Source organism: Apodemus sylvaticus, chromosome 17 (assembly GCF_947179515.1).
Source record: "Apodemus sylvaticus chromosome 17, mApoSyl1.1, whole genome shotgun sequence".
Lineage (NCBI taxonomy): Eukaryota > Metazoa > Chordata > Mammalia > Rodentia > Muridae > Apodemus > Apodemus sylvaticus.
In genome coordinates, this window is record NC_067488.1 from 27,187,600 (window position 1) to 27,203,597 (window position 15,998).

The 15,998-nt window shown below is 44.0% G+C and overlaps 1 protein-coding gene across 1 annotated transcript in view; it reads left to right on the plus strand.

Annotated features, from left to right (window-relative positions):
- The window catches only part of Fer1l6 (fer-1 like family member 6), a 126,211-nt gene that overhangs the window by 18,654 nt on the left and 91,559 nt on the right, over positions 1–15,998 (plus strand). Inside the window, exons 9-14 of the mRNA XM_052161555.1 lie at positions 345–531; positions 1,437–1,629; positions 3,570–3,922; positions 9,333–9,441; positions 11,599–11,782; positions 15,554–15,674. Of these exons, the coding sequence (XP_052017515.1) occupies positions 345–531; positions 1,437–1,629; positions 3,570–3,922; positions 9,333–9,441; positions 11,599–11,782; positions 15,554–15,674 (1,147 nt within the window). The remainder of the gene's footprint in view (positions 1–344; positions 532–1,436; positions 1,630–3,569; positions 3,923–9,332; positions 9,442–11,598; positions 11,783–15,553; positions 15,675–15,998) is intronic.

Here is a 15,998-nt window from a genome sequence, read left to right on the forward strand (position 1 = left end):
ACAGACTACTCTGCAGCATGTGTACAGGCCTCAGGCCCTGACAGCCTTTCTACCACACCTTCTATGTCCTCTGATCCTTATGTGTATGCATTATGTAGATAAGCTATTCTTGAGATTATATGATTTATCCACATGTAGCTGTTTTTTTTTTCTTTGAAAGAATCATACTTTCAACCACCGGTTTATGACACAGAACAAAGGATTTAACTTGGTTCAGTGATGAATCCCAGTGTTTTTCTATATGCAGATTTTTCTTTCTTTCTGCCTTCAGCCTGTTCCCACCCCTTCTCCCTCCTCTTGGCTGGCAGACCATTTCATTTTAAAAATTTCTTGTCTTCCTCTAGGAACCTTTTGATCCCTCAAGGATTCCCATCAGAGAGACCTTGGGCCAGGTTCTACGTGAGACTCTACCGAGCAGAAGGATTACCCAAAATGAACTCTAGCATTATGGCAAATGTCACCAAAGCATTTGTGGGTGACAGTAAGGACCTCGTGGATCCCTTCGTGGAGGTGTCCTTTGCTGGGCAGACGGTGAGGAAACTTTGTCACCGACAGTGGCAGTTGTATCTTGCTCTGAATTCAGAACACTTTTAACCAAATGAAGTTAAGTTGAAAGTGCCTCAGAGAGAACCTTGCCACAGGAAGGGAAAAGGTTAGATATCAGTGGTGCAGAGGTCAGTTGATCACTCACACCTCACTGGGGATTGTGGAAAAGAGCTAAGGTTAGATGTGTTGCAACTTAGGGCCAGGTAGGAAAACATCTCTCCTCACAGCTGGCTACTTCCATGATCAAGTACCAGGGCCTGTAGAATTACCACTCTCTCCCGGCCCATTTCTCAGTTTCCAAGGCAATCATCCTCCTACATAACCCTAGATACCTCTGTTCTTTCCTCAAAGACCATTGGAAGATTCAAGGCCTGGGTTTGTGGTCAAAACTGCCGTGTACCCTACTGGACTTTGAGACTTTGAACAACATGCGCTTTCATAGCATGCCCCTGCCTCTTCCTATCAGCAGGAGTAAATGCTGGAGTGTATCTCACTTGGGTTCAATTTGGAGGGCACACAGGAGGGCACATCATTCTGGTTTATGAATTAAGGCCCAGGCTGATTCACTCACGGTCAAACATAAAGTTCACCCTGGTCTTTATGTAGGTATGACCTCAGGGTCTAGCTATGTCTGCTGCTTTCCTGGAGACACCTTAACGCTTACCTGTTCAGTAGAAACTTCCAAGGACAACGGTCACCTTTGCCCCAGTGCCCTGTGCAACATCTAGGCCAGCAGTAATGTTAACAGAATCAATGTAATTGCTTTTACAGGCGTCAGGGAGACATGCCCATGATCTTTGACTAATTCCCTTCACATCTCTAGGTGCTTTGAAGGGTTTTCTTTGGCCATTTGTCTCCATGGCTCACATCCTCCTGGCTTGTACTTTTAGGGGAGAACTTCTGTGCAGAAGAACTGTGCTGATCCTGTGTGGCAGGAGCAGGTGGTCTTCAAGGAAATGTTCCCTCCCTTGTGCCGGAGGGTGAAAATTCAGGTGTGGGATGAGGGCAGCGTGAATGACGTAGCTCTGGCAACCCACTTCATCGACCTGAAGAAAATCTCCAATGAGCAGGACGGAGATAAAGGTAGAGAGTTTTGTGTGTCTGACTCGGAAGTAGGTCTCAAAACCAGAGCCACCTTCAAAGAGAGAGGATCACGTAGGCGCGTACCAACACCTGTCATGATTCTGTCATCTGTGGTGTGGCTTGGTTAAGCTCATGATGGAACCAAGGTCTGGTCCTGGGTCTCCCATGACTCTTGCTATCTAGCTGTAGTGTGACCCTGTTCTACTAAGAAAACAGAAGTCAGATAAAACCAAAGGTCAGTAAACTAAAATCTATAGGCCAGTCTGCCCGGATACACGTTTTTGTGTGGTACGTGTGGTCAATGGAAACATGTTTTGGAATATATAAAAATGATGTCCCAGTCACTTGTTGGAAGCTTGATGGTGGCAGAGGGCTGTGGGTGATTGTAGTACACTCAGGGAGCTTGGAAAGCCTCAGGTACACCACAAAGCTTTGAAGGGGGTGGGGGCAGGGGAAAGAGCCCCCACTCAGTATATGACTCCATTTCTAAAATCCCATTAGTGTGTAAGAAGTTCTAAATTAAGCTCCATTTAAATTTATAACCACTTTTCTCTGCACTGCATTATGTTGATTGGCAAATATACATACCTATATACTACATGCATATATAATTACATGGTCAAGTGCAAGCATATATACATATATATATATATATATGTATACATACATGTATACACATACACACACACACACACGTATGTATGTTAACCATTCCATATATCACATAAAGATGACATCAGTATAGCTAATTTTTTAACTAGATGAATATTTTCCAAGAGCAGAGTCTTGTGTATTTTTATGTCCTTCATAGACTGACATTACAGAAAGCCCTCAGTATGTTCTCTGGTTCTTCATATTACAGTCATGCTTACCACTTTAGATAAAAAACACACACACATCCATCTATAGTTTCTCAACTAGATGTTAAGTTGTTTTATTCACAGCATTTTAGAAGCCTCTTGATGGTGCTCAGAAAGACAGATTTTTTATTTTTGAAGTAGACATCAGGGACCATAAAATCTTTTCTATCCTTTTAACAATAATTTCTTTTTGCTTCTATAAGTTTGCCCAAAGGAGAACAGAATCGGAGGGATAGAATCTAGTCTGCAGAAGTCAGGGTGGTGGAAAGGAGACAGAAAGAAAAACGTTTTTTTGGCAACTATGGTGTTTACAGCCCCTCCCTCCCTCTTCCATGCTCCATCAGCCTATCATTTTTTTCTTGCAATAGAAGATGTATAGTGTTGATATTATAAATATTTATGTAAAGGCTTCTCTGTTCAATCTCTGCATCAGCTTGGCCTCTGCTGAACTCCATGGTTGGCATCGAGCATGCTTCCTGGCTCGTGTTAGGAATAAATAAACATTTAATGGCTAAATGGTGACAGAAGGGTACAAAGCGGCCTCTATAATATTTTTTAATTTAATTTATTGTTTTTTACTTACTTTACTTCCTGCTCACTGCCTCTTCTCCCAGTCACCCCCTCCCATGATCCTTTTCCCATGCCCCTCCCCTTCTCCTCTGAGCAGGTGGGGCCTCCGGGTTCATCCCCCCACACTCTGGCACTTCAAGTCTCTGCAAGGCTAGGTGCTTCCTCTCCTACTGAGGCCAGACAAGGCAGCCCAGCTAGAAGAACATATCTCACGCACAGGCAGCAGCTTTTTGGGATAACCCCTGCTCCAGTTCTTTAGGACTCACATGAAGACCAAGCTGCACATCTGCTACATATGTGTGGGGATGGCCTCAATAATATTAAAAATGTGAAAAAGTGTAAATGTGCAAGAGAGAATAGATGGAAGTTGATCAAATATTGTCTTTGGAGAGGAAGTCTTTTAAATATTTTCTTTTGTCTGTATATCATAATATTTTTATATGTAACTCTTATAAAACACATAGTAAATGTGAAAGTCCAGCGAGTCATTAACACTCAGGTTTTCCCTAGGTTTTCTTCCCACTTTCGGGCCCGCCTGGATTAACCTGTATGGCTCCCCCAGGAACCACAGTCTCATGGACGACTACCAGGAGCTGAATGAAGGCTTTGGGGAGGGCGTGTCCTTCAGGGGCCGGATCTTGGTTGAGATTGCTGTGGAGATCCTCTCAGGAGGGGCCCAGGAGTCTAAGTTCTCCAAGGCTCTGAAGGAGCTGAAGCTGTCTTCCAAAGACAAAGACTCCAAATCTTCCAAAGGCTCCAGTAAGGACAAGGCTGACAAAGCTGACGAAGGCAAAGCCCAGCAGGCTACTGACAAAACCAACTCTACAGAAGTGGAGGTGGAGCCTTTCACTGTCCCTCCAGAGGTAGGTCCAACTGCTGCTCCTCCCTGGCAGATGGTAGCGGAGCTCAGGGCAAAAGGAGAGAGCACTCGTCACAGGTTCCAGAAGGATTTCTCCAGTAAAAGTCTCTTCTTCCTAGAAAAATTGCATTGGCCTAGTACCGAATCTTTGGGTGTGTTCTCAGCACATGCAAGTAGTATGACCATATGCTCATGATGAAATTCTGCGGAATCTCTCAAGCACGGGTTTAATGGGAACTCAATAAAGAAGACAAAACATAGCTGGAGTTATTAGTAGGTGTGCTGGTAGGCTGGATAAAGAAACTCTACATGTCTGGTTTGGTTTAGTTGCATTATCTTGGAGTATTTTTTGGATGTGTAACCATGTAGCAAGAGGGAAGGCAGGGGAGAAGGGTGGGCAACATGCTTCGTGACAAGAACTCTGGAAGCCTCACAAGTCCAGGAAGAAATCACAGCCCACAGAATGCTTCTCTTCAATTAGTTCCTATCATAGACATATCAGCATTTCTTCGGCCCAACTCTGTGTTAACAGCAAGAACTTGGGGTGTCAAGATGACATCAGCTGTGACTATCCTCTCAGTGTTTTTCTTAGTGATACAGTTTGTAGTCAAGCAAGTAGATGAGTTCTCTGTGTCAGCAGCAGAAGAAAGGTTGATTCCAGTTGATACTGGTTGATTCTGTCTATGGGAGATCAATAGGTAGGGAGGCAATGGCGGCTTAGACAGAGCTGTCCATTCCTAGGGAGACTGGGCAGACCTCTTTGCAAGAGCTATTTATTTTTCTTTCTGGGATCTCAAGAATCCACTGCAGAGAACTCGGAGTACGAGGTTGGAAATCTTGGCATTAGTTCTACTTGTGGCACTAATGCCAACCATGCCCTAGGATGTCATTTCTTCTTCTTCAGCTAAATGAGGTCTTGTAGGTCACTCTGTCATAGACAACATCTAGAGGCTGATAAGAAAGTGTATATAAATTTCCATGAGATCTTCTAGCACATACATGGTTAAGCTTGCAATGTCTTTCTGGCTATTATCCATGGCTGGCTCCTTCCACCAAGGTGCAGCTATTTAGAGCTTCCACCTGCTGTGTCTTGGCTCTATCAGCCCCCTCCCCACCATCACCTCTCTTTGGACTCTCATCTAACCCTAACCCTAACCCTAACACCTAACACTTTTCTGGAAATGTGTGTAATCAGTTTGTTTGGGGTAGAACTGGTATTGTCTGAATGGGACTGTGATTAGGTGTATGTGTTCAGACTGTAAGCCAACATTAGAAACTTGACTTTGGATTTGTGGGTAGCTTAATGTCTCTTATATCTGCCCTGACCATTCCTGATGTGGGCCAGATTGTATAGGGATATCCAAGGAGAAAGAAGCTAGGGAAATATTCAGAATTTAAGTCAACATCCTTAAGATTGTTTGCTGAAAGTGTCTATAAAAAAAAAGAAATTCTAGTAGAAAGCAAGGGAGGTTGGGTAGGGAGTGGAATTTCCTGCAAGTCAAGGTATAGAGAAGGCCACTAGGCTTCTGTGGAGAAGGTGGTAGACATGGGACAACTGAGGAGCTTTTATGCCTCCATCCTCTCATCTTGGTGTCTTATTGGTGACAGTTTCTTGTCAGATTCATTATGTACCTGGTGTTGCAGGAGTCACCCTAAAGCTTAGAAGCTTGAAACATCAAATGCTTATTTTCCTGTGAATGGGGGAGTTTGGAGATACTTTAATACAAATGGCTCTGGTTCAGACATTCCTTGGAGGAAAGATCTCGGTAAAGCAGATGTGAGGGTGATTTAGTTGTGACATTTGTTACCCCATTGATGGCCAGGGTTGGTGTGGCTAGTCTAGCTGGGTAGGAAAGTGTCCCCCTTCCTCCCTTACCACTTCCTGTGTAATCCTCATGAAGCCTCATGTGTCTTTCCCAGAGAAGAGGAAGAGGAGTCTCCAGTCAAGGGTATAGGAGTAGCTGTGCTCCTCTGCTAGAACCTCCAGACAAGCTCTCAAGGTCTTGGCAGAGGCTATGATCTTTTGAAGGTATCAGAACTGAAGGACCCATCCCAAGATGGCAGCCTGATACTCAGGAGGCCTTAGTTGGCTGTCAATATGAGAATACAGCTCCTTACTGTGGAGACCTCCCATAAATTCTGAATATCCTTATGACATGGTAGTTGGTTGCCCTCCCCAAGGGTGGTGGCCTAAGAGGGAATAGCCATGACCAAGTCATGACAGCACAGGCTGACATTTCTGCTATGTTCCCTCTTCTTGTAAGGAACAAATCCTGTTTCCTACAGCCAGAGCACATCAACCTGTCCCCAGCAACCTTTCTGGCTGTGTCTTTTTTTCTTTTTCAGCTCCCAGGTCGCAGAGCTCCAGTGTCACTGCCAGCAGCAACTTCATGCATATCTGGATGCTGGGAGACCCTACGATGCTGCCCTTTCCTATCACTTACCTGCCTCATTGCTTAGCAAAGCTTCTTTTTCCTCTGTCAAAGTCCCAAAGAGCATACCCAGCCTGGGGAATGTGAGCATTTTTACAGTCTGGGACTGCCAATTGAACAGCTTCAAACATCTTGCTCACCATGGGCAAGAGTAAATACAGAGCTCAACTCCATGGAGGGTATGCTGTAGAAGGAGAGAGAATGCATACAAATATATATATACACACATATATACGTATATATATGTGTGTGTGTATATAGTGTGTATATATATATACATTCTTGTATATATATACATATATATATATATATATATATATATATATTCAACAGGAAGCTGGAAGTGACTGATTTGTTAGGAACTACATATTGCTGTCATTGTTTATGGGGTGAGAAAGTTTTGTGCTTAAACTTTTTGGCCTTTTGTGTGGGACAGCTGGATTTAAATTGCATCAGTCTGGTGCATCAAGACACGCTCACCTCTTGTATGATTCTTTGGGTAGACCACTTGACCCCTGTGCTAATTGCTTTTCTCTCCTTGCTGAGACAAAACCCTGACTAAAAGCAACCTCAAGAGAGGGGTTTTGTGGCTCACAGTTTGAAGATACAGTCCATCAGAGGGGGTGGGGGGAGCGTGGCAGCAGGAGCCTCAGGCAGCTGGTTACATTGTATCCATAGTCAGGAAGCAGAGAGGTGTGAACACCATGCTCCCCTCGCTTTGTGAGCTCAGCACACATTATGTAACGATTATTTCTCCCGTTTAAGGCATACTTCCAGAATTGGGGGATGGGGGCTAGAAACCGGAGCTTGAAGAATGCGAAAGATTAGAAAAGAATGCAAACTATTGAGATATTTACTGTAATTATAACTCGTAGGGCATATATGTCTGCTCTTCACAAGTGTTCTAGGCCCTGTTGTGAAACTTTCGTCACAGGTAAGGAAGGTAACAGCCAGATGATGGATGCCACTTGCTCAAAGTCCAGTGGCGGGCAGGTCAGCTGGTTTGCTGCCACACCTGTCATTCTGGAGGCCTGCTTTCTCTCTAGTCTCTGTGGTTTTCACCCTCCTCCCAGAGAGTAAACTCAGCCTCCAGACTGAAAGATAAGAAGCTGGCAGAGAGTGACTTTACACTCTGCTCTGCCCTGCCCTGGGTTTCTAGTCAAAAGGAAACATGTCCTGGATTGTCCAATCACTGCCTCTCACCCAGTTATCTGAAATTCTTTGCTTCTCTGAGAGGCCTAGTTCAGGACTCTTGATCGGTTCACGCCACGGCTGTGGGGCCACAGTGGTTTGGTTCTCTTAGCTTACTGCTGAGGAATTTAAGCCTTGTTCTTCTTTCCTTGGACTTCAGTAAATCCAGCTGCAAAGCCAGAGAGCCCCTTTTTTATCTGTCTTCACCTCACTCAGACTCTCTGCTCAGAAATGGTTCCACATTAGGAAGAGCTACTTGCAGAGAACTGAGGATTACCCTATGGCGGAGTAGCTGGTCCTCAACCTTTCTAATGCTGTGACCCTTCAGCACAGTTCCTCATGATGTGGTGACCAACCACCATAAATCATTTCCGTTGCCACATCATAACTGGAGCTTTGCTACTGTTAAGAATTGTAATGCGAACATATTTGGGAGACGGAGGGTTGCCAAAGGGGTCATAGGCCACAGATTGAGAACTGCTGCCTCGTGGCCAGCCACGGTCCAGTCTTCCAGGTTACCTGTAGGTTACTGGACCACTCAGCCTTGGTGAAGAATCTCTCTTAAGCCACAGCTGACTTAGTCTTGCTGTGTGATCTTGGAAGCCCCTTAATCCTTCTGCACCTTTTTTTTTTTAATAAAGGTAAGTGGTAGAAGTTGGAGTAGAGAGCTCTAATGGTCTTTTCAATACAAAAGCACTTTTGATTCACATACAGGTGGTTCCCTCCAACAGCTTTCTGTGTGTATGACACCCCAGATACTCAGGATTGATTAATGCTTTTGCTATGCCTAACACTCCCTTCTTTTTATCTGAGTTTCCTAATCGCCTTAGAGTTCTATTGCTGTGAAGAGACACCACAACCAAGGCAATTCTTATAACGGCAAACATTTAATTATAATTGGGAGGGGCTTACAGCATTATCCTCATAGCAGGAAGCCTGGCAGTGTGTAGACAGACATGGTGTTGGAGGAGCCAAGATTTCTATATCTCAATCTGAAGTTAGCCAGGAGGAGACTGTCTTCTGCAGGCAGCCAGGAGAAGGAGGCTCTTCCACACTCGAGCACCAGGAGACCTAAAAGCCTACACCCACAGTGACACACTTCCTCCAACAAAACCGCACCTACTCCGACAAGGCCACACCTCCTAATAGTCCTAGTCCCCATAGGGGGAGTAATCAATCACTTGAGTCTATGGGGGCCAAACGATTCAAACCACCATGCTAATTATTTAAGAAAGTAAACATTGACTATGGATCCACCCCAAGGCAACAGGTTAACATATGTTAATCTCAAAGAACACATGGGAGTGGTCTAGATTCCAGGCTCTCAAAGTTGTTATAAGCAACATTAATAAATGTCTGTGAGCACGTATCTAAGCCACACAGTTAGGCTCACGTGTAAGGGTCCAGCGCCGTGACTCTCAGCATCTCGTCTTTGATTTCCTGGGTCTGAACACCTGTTGAGTGTGCCTCCCACCCCCAAACAGCATCTGGGGAAGACACATACCAAGCTTATCTTTTGCCATGAAAGGAGACTGTTTTCCCTGTATGCTAAGCTGGCAGTTCAGAGGGTGATTCTGGGTTGTTTTTGATCAGCGTCTAGCTGAGTTTGAACGAGAGTTTGTTGGCCACGATTGCTGCTGTCTGCTTAGGGGCAGGGCATGGCATTTCCAGCTGTAACCGAGACTCAGACATCTATGGAGTACACTAGACCATGTGAGTTTCACTAACTTGGCTTTCTAGAGAGGAAGGGAAGCCAGCTCTGTCTAGCAATTTTTTTCTCTCTCTCTGCAGATTATACCGGAAAAATATGAGGACTTTTTACTCTTTGGAGCCTTTTTTGAAGCTACCATGATTGACAGGAAGATTGGAGACAAACCTATCAGCTTTGAAGTTTCTGTTGGTGAGTGTGGACACTGGTAGGGTTTGGGGAATGCTTGTCTCTTGAATAAGTAAACTAATGCCTTACATAAGGTGATTATTCTGTGGTGGAAATTATAGTCAGGACCTCAAAAAGAAAGGATACTTCCCTGGCTACCTAGTGTCAACACATAAAGAGTAAATTTATTCCTATTGATCTTTTTAAAAGAAACATACAAAAACAAAACAGCAATCAGTGTAGGTTTGGATTCAGGGACTCGGGTTACTAATCTTGGGTCCATTACTTTAGGATAACTTAATTTCTCTGAATCTTGGTTTCCTCATGTATACCATGGGAATTATGACTCCTAACAGAGTTGCAAGATTTGGAAAATTGATGCCACATGTCATACAATAGAGGCGTGGCTAAAGCGCAGCTCATCTAAGAGCACTAACTCCATCAGAGAAAAACAGATTCGCATCCAGGCAGTCCTGTTGCAGCAGGTCAGAGGGCAGTAGAAATGAGTTGCAGCCCTGAGCTACACAGCTGGAGGCCTGGCAGAGAGCCCACGTCTACATGTTCACAGGATGAAGATGTCTGTTAGGACTGTGAAGGACAAAATTCTGGCAGGAGAGGCCTTGCCTTTTTTTTTCTCCTTTTATTGATTTACTGAAAATAAATGCCTTCCTGATTATGATTTCTGTTCCCCGATTCCTCTTCCTGGCTCCTCCCACCTCTCTGAGCTGGATCCGCCCTCTTTCTGTCTCTCACCAGAAAACAAACAGGCTTCTAAGGGATAGATAATATTATATAATATGATGAAAACAAAAATTAACATCAGAATTGGTCAAGAGAAGGCACAAGAAACAGACACCCACTCATTTGAACAGCCAGGAAGCCCATTCTATATATGTATAATATAGAGAAATATAAATAAAAATATAAAATAATAATATATAAATAAAAATTTTAAAAATAATATCAATATTAAAAAGGTAAAGCTCTGATGTGGCATTAGGAGACAAGGAAGCTTCAAAGCTGCCGTTGAGTTCCTTTTCTGTTGGCATCTACTGCAGGGCATGCAGTCTAACATTTTTTTAAAATTTTTTAAAGATTTATTTATTTTATGTATGTGAGTACACTGTAGCTGTACAGATGGTTATGAGCCACCATGTGGTTGCTGGGATTAGAACTCAGGACCTTCGGAAGAACAGTCAGTGAGTGCTCTTACCCTCTGAACCATCTCTCCAGTTCCTGCAGCCTACCTTTAAGGGGCATTTGTTTCCCCAGTGAGTCTCCCTTGGAGGAAACTAGTTATCAAGTGGAAATTGTTTCTGGGTTAGGGGTGGGGCCAGTGACCCTAGGACACTGGCTGGAGCAGTGTGCAGTCCCTGTACATGTTGGAGAGACCTTCTCTCACAGGAAGTCATTTCCCCACCCCTGCTCCTCTCTCTCTCCAATACCCACTCACTCTCTTTAAAATCATGATGCCATCTTTGGATACTCAGATTTCTCTTAGAGAAGAAGCAGTTTTGAGAAGGTTCCTAATATTTTATTGAGAAAAAAATTTGATTACCAAATGACACATTCAGAGCGATAGTTTATCAAGTCTCCATGGTGAATTTCATCGCTAGGAGAAATTCATACAATAAGATTTTATAAAAGCAAGGATAACGCAGGGACCCAAGGCATTTTGCACCTAAGCCTGGTCCCCTGACTTTGGTCTCTGGGATGCACAGGTGGAAGGAGGGACCCCAGCTCCTGCATGTTGTCCTCCAACCACCATACTTACTCATAAATATATGTATGCACACAAAATAATGTGATAAAATTAAAATAGGTTAAAAAAATAACATGGCTATAAATAACTTAAAACCTCCAGTGGATTTTCTTTTTCCTTAACTGTCTTAATTTGCAACTTGTGTAGGTTTTATGAACAAGAAATTAAGAATTGTTGGCTTTGTCAATCAGTTTTCTTGTTCTCCATCGGTTGTTCTTTCTGCCTTTATCCTGAGATCTTAGCTCCTTGCTGTGAGAGGGTGTGGATATACCAAGCTGACTGATCCTAGCTCCTTGATGTGAGAGGGTGTTGGTATGCCAAGCTGACTAATCCTGGCTCCTTGCTGTGAAAGGGTGTGGGTATGCCAAGCTAACTGACCCCACTCACTGATACACAGCCCATTGCTCTTGTCTCTGAAGGAAACTTTGGGAACCTGATTGATGGAGGGTCTCACCATGGGAGTAAGAAGAAATCGGCTGAGCTGACTGAAGAGGATGTCCTTCCTCTACTGCATGAAGGAGAAAAAGATGTGGCCCATGACACTGTCATCTCCATGGCCTCTACCACCCACCCGGAGAAGCCTCTGGTGACAGACGGGAACAGGTAGGAAGAGACAGGGCAGGTGTGAGCAAAGTTTCCGCTGAGAGAGAATTTTTACCAATTCCTGGGACTGTTTCTTTCAGCTTTTGATAAGAAACACAAATCTTAACTCAGTGCTGGGAACCAGCTGCAAACAGGAAAACATTATAACCACCTCTCTAGTAAATCCTTAGTCCCGCAATGACACACCCAGGGAATTCATCTAAAGACAGAGCAGCCACGATGGTTACTGTTTAGACCCGAGAGAAAACCATTTCCACGAGTGTCTGGTTAAAGCGGTCCAGACATTTCCCTAGGAACTGACTTCCCAGTCTGTCTCCTCGCAGTGCTCCTCTTTCCAGATGGGGCCGATCAGATGCCCCCATTTGGGCGGCTTGTAAATGGCTGACCGGACTCATATCGTTTCCTAGCTTGCTGTCCTAGACAGATCCCTCCACTCTGTCTTCCAACCCACTGTTGGAGATTGTCAGTTGTTCTTTTCCATATTTTAAAGATTTGTTTTAAATTATATGCATATGTGTCGGGGTGGGGGAGCTATGTGTATCTGTGAGTGTGCCCGCTGAATCCAGGAAGGTGTGTCGGATTCCCTGGAGCTGGAGGGATGGCTTTGAGCCGCCCCAAGGGATGCTGGGAATGCAGCTCCGGCTCTTTGTACAGCTGCACACCCTCTTAACTGCTGAGCCTTCTCTCCAGCCCCAGGTCGACCTTTCCTTCCTGTCCAAAGCCAATAAGTGACAAGGTCTGCTCAGGGCAAATCTTAGGTATTTTTTGTGTCCTTAATTCTGGCCATATATTTCTTGTTACTAAGACAAAAATAACTGACAAGTGCAGCTAGAGGCACAAGGTTTATTTCCCCTTGTATTTCGTGGGGATACAGTCCACCACGATGGAGCAGGACTGGCAGCTGGTCACATCAGGTGATAGAGAGCAGATAGGAAGGGAGCCAAGCAATAAATCTAGTGATCACTTCCTCCAGTAATGTTCTGCCTCCCAAAAGGTCTCCAACCTTCCAAAGCAGTGCCAGCATCTGGTGACCATGTGTTCAAGCACACATATATACACACATGCACACACAGACACATAGCACACACACATATACACATGCACATACATACACATGTACACACAGACACACAGCATACACATATACACACACAGACCACACAGACATGCACATAAACAGACACACACCACACACACATATACACATACACACACAGACACACAGTACACACATATATACATACAGTCCACACAAACAAACATGCACATACACAGACACACACCAAACATACAAATACACAGACACAGACAGACACAGATGCACACTTGCACATATAGACACACCACACACACATATACACATGTACATACATACACATGTACACACAGACACGCGGCATACACATATACATACAGACCACACAGACAGACATGCACATAAACAGACACATATCACACACATATACACATGTACAGACACAGACACAGATACACAAATGCACACACATACACACACACCACACAGATATAAGGATACATGGGTACATACACATACATATACACACAAAAAATATATACACACACACACAATGTGTATATATATATATATACACAATGTGTATATATATATATACACAATGTGTATATATATATACACATATATATTGTACATATATATTATATATAGTACATATTATATATAGTACATATATATACATATATTGTACATATTTTATACACACACACACAATATGTCTATTACTCCTAATACAATTCCACTGAGTATGTGTTCTTGGCTTTCTGGCTTTATAAAGTATGTGCATTTGCACACAGTCTGTGCTTGGGAGAGAAGAGGAATAATGGGAATAAGTGACCTCAGTGGAGGCTCATCACTCCATCCTCAGGAGAAGTTTATTCTTGCCCAAAGTCGCAGGGGAGCTATGTTGGCCTCTGCACTGGCAGTCTCCATTCTGTGTGGCTACCAGGTACCTCCCCATTATTGCTTTTCCATTAGCACAATGACTTACCCAAAGACCCTCAACTGCCTCACGTCTGTGTCTGTCCTCAAAGACACAGCAACACAACTGAAAACCACAGAGACAAAGACCTAGACTACCATTAGCACATGGTAACCCAACTTGGCAGAGGAAACCCTGAGACAAATACAACAGTGCGGGCACTTGTTAGGATGCAGGGTTCTCAGGGAAATGATTGCAGAGATAAAATTGAGTAGTTTGGTTTCTGACCCTTTGTCTTTGTTGTTGTCTTGCTGTACTGACAACTTCAGTTCCTGCCAAGAGCCTCTTTGACTTCCTTTTCTGAATGAACACCTGCTGGTTTATTTCATTTTTTACAGAGCAGACCAGGGCCCTTTGCTAATTCTGTTGTTTACTTAAGGAGAAATTTATCTTGGAGAGCTAAAAAGGAACATCTAATCTTTCAGGCTGAAGATCTTTGTGGCTTTTGTTTGAAAGGAAAATGAACCTTGTTTCTACTCTCCTCTCCTTTCCTCCCCTTCCTCTCCCCTCCTTTCCCCTCACTTCCCTTACCCCCTTCCCTCCACCCTTCCCTCCCTTTTCCCTTCTCTCTTCCTTTTGCTGCTCCTATCTCTCCTCCTCTCTCTGCCTCTTCCATGCCTCTGTCTACCACTGCCTCCATGTCTCTCCAAATGACCATAAGTACATTTCTCTAAACACCGTCCCCTTCTCGAGAGTCAGCACCTCACCCACCCCCAGCGTTTTCCTCCTGCCTGCCTTCTCTGCCTTTCTTTACAGTCTCCTCTGCTTGTGAGGAAATTATCAGGGACTGGGGAAACCTGATCATTGAGCAGCTGTCATCAGCCAGGGGATGTCACCCTTGGGCTGTACCGCTTCTGCCTGCCCCACCGTCACATGCACCTAACCTTCTCCTTGGCAACCAAATGTACACATAGTCCTGTCTTTTCGGCCTCCCTTTCATTCCATTAAGGATCCTTTTCTATCAGCATTAAAAGTATGTTCATCCCACTGCCATCACATTCCCTGGGCTCCATATCTTTGCTGCTTGGCTCTGCCTCTTATCCCTTCCTAGCCAAACAAGCCACCTATATAACTGGTACTATTGCCTGGCAAGAATAAGTATTGGGTGGATGGGTGGATGGATGGATGGATGGATGGATGGACAAATGGATGAAAAAATGATGTCAAGCCACTGAGTACTGATTTAGATTGGGATATATGCCTTTATCTCCAATTGGTAATATGATTTACTTTTCTCCAGAATTTTCACTGTCATCTGTTATACCAGTGGACCAATACAATGTACTCAGAATATGCATACTTAAAAGGTTACCTTGCTCTTTTTTCTTTATCAATTTAAGTCTTCATTGAGGAAGGTTTGCCCAATGTATTCTATACACTGATGAGAATTTCAAAGCTTTGCCCTGTGTCTGAGGGTAACTTCTTTTTCTTGGTTGGTTTTATTGTGAGAGTTGCAAATGTAGCCCCGGCTGTCCTTGAATTTACTTTGAATCCTTCTCCAGCCTCTACATTCCAAGTGCTAGGATCAGATGTGTGTTGCCATCTTGATTTGTTGGTAACTCTTAATCCTTTTCATGGTGGCCACATAACCGGCATTCAGAGGTCTCCGATTACCGACTAAGGATGGCATTAGTAGTTTTACCCCCATTCTTCTGCAGTCCTAGAGAACACAGGAAACAGGAACAAATTGGGATTCATTGAAAACTACTGATTGCCTACTGACTTCCGCACCCACCCAATGTACCTGTTACAGAAATTACAACTATTTGCCTTTTGGTGCCAAGAAACCCTGTATCTCCTTCATCAGTTCCTGGGGAGACCAGACATTCAGACTTCACTGGTCCAACATGCTGGAAAAAATGGCTGACCTCTTGGTAGGTGGCTTCATTCACAGAGTGGGACACTGGGGACAAGGTTATGCCCTTTCATTCAACAGGGTCTTGACCTCAGGTTAAAGACCACTGAACTGAGGGCTGCTGTATTTCATGGCTTCTACTATGTGGACGCCGAGGAATGAGAATGTTGTGTAAAATCCCTGGATTTCAAATCAAACTATCCAAATCAGAATCCAAACTAACCAAATCTGCCTTTTAGCCTTACAATACCTAACACGGGGCTGATTCCACATCTCCCAAAGGCAGAAGTGTAAAAGCATCTCACAAAGTTGACATCTGGCTTCAACTGGTCCCCTCTCCTAC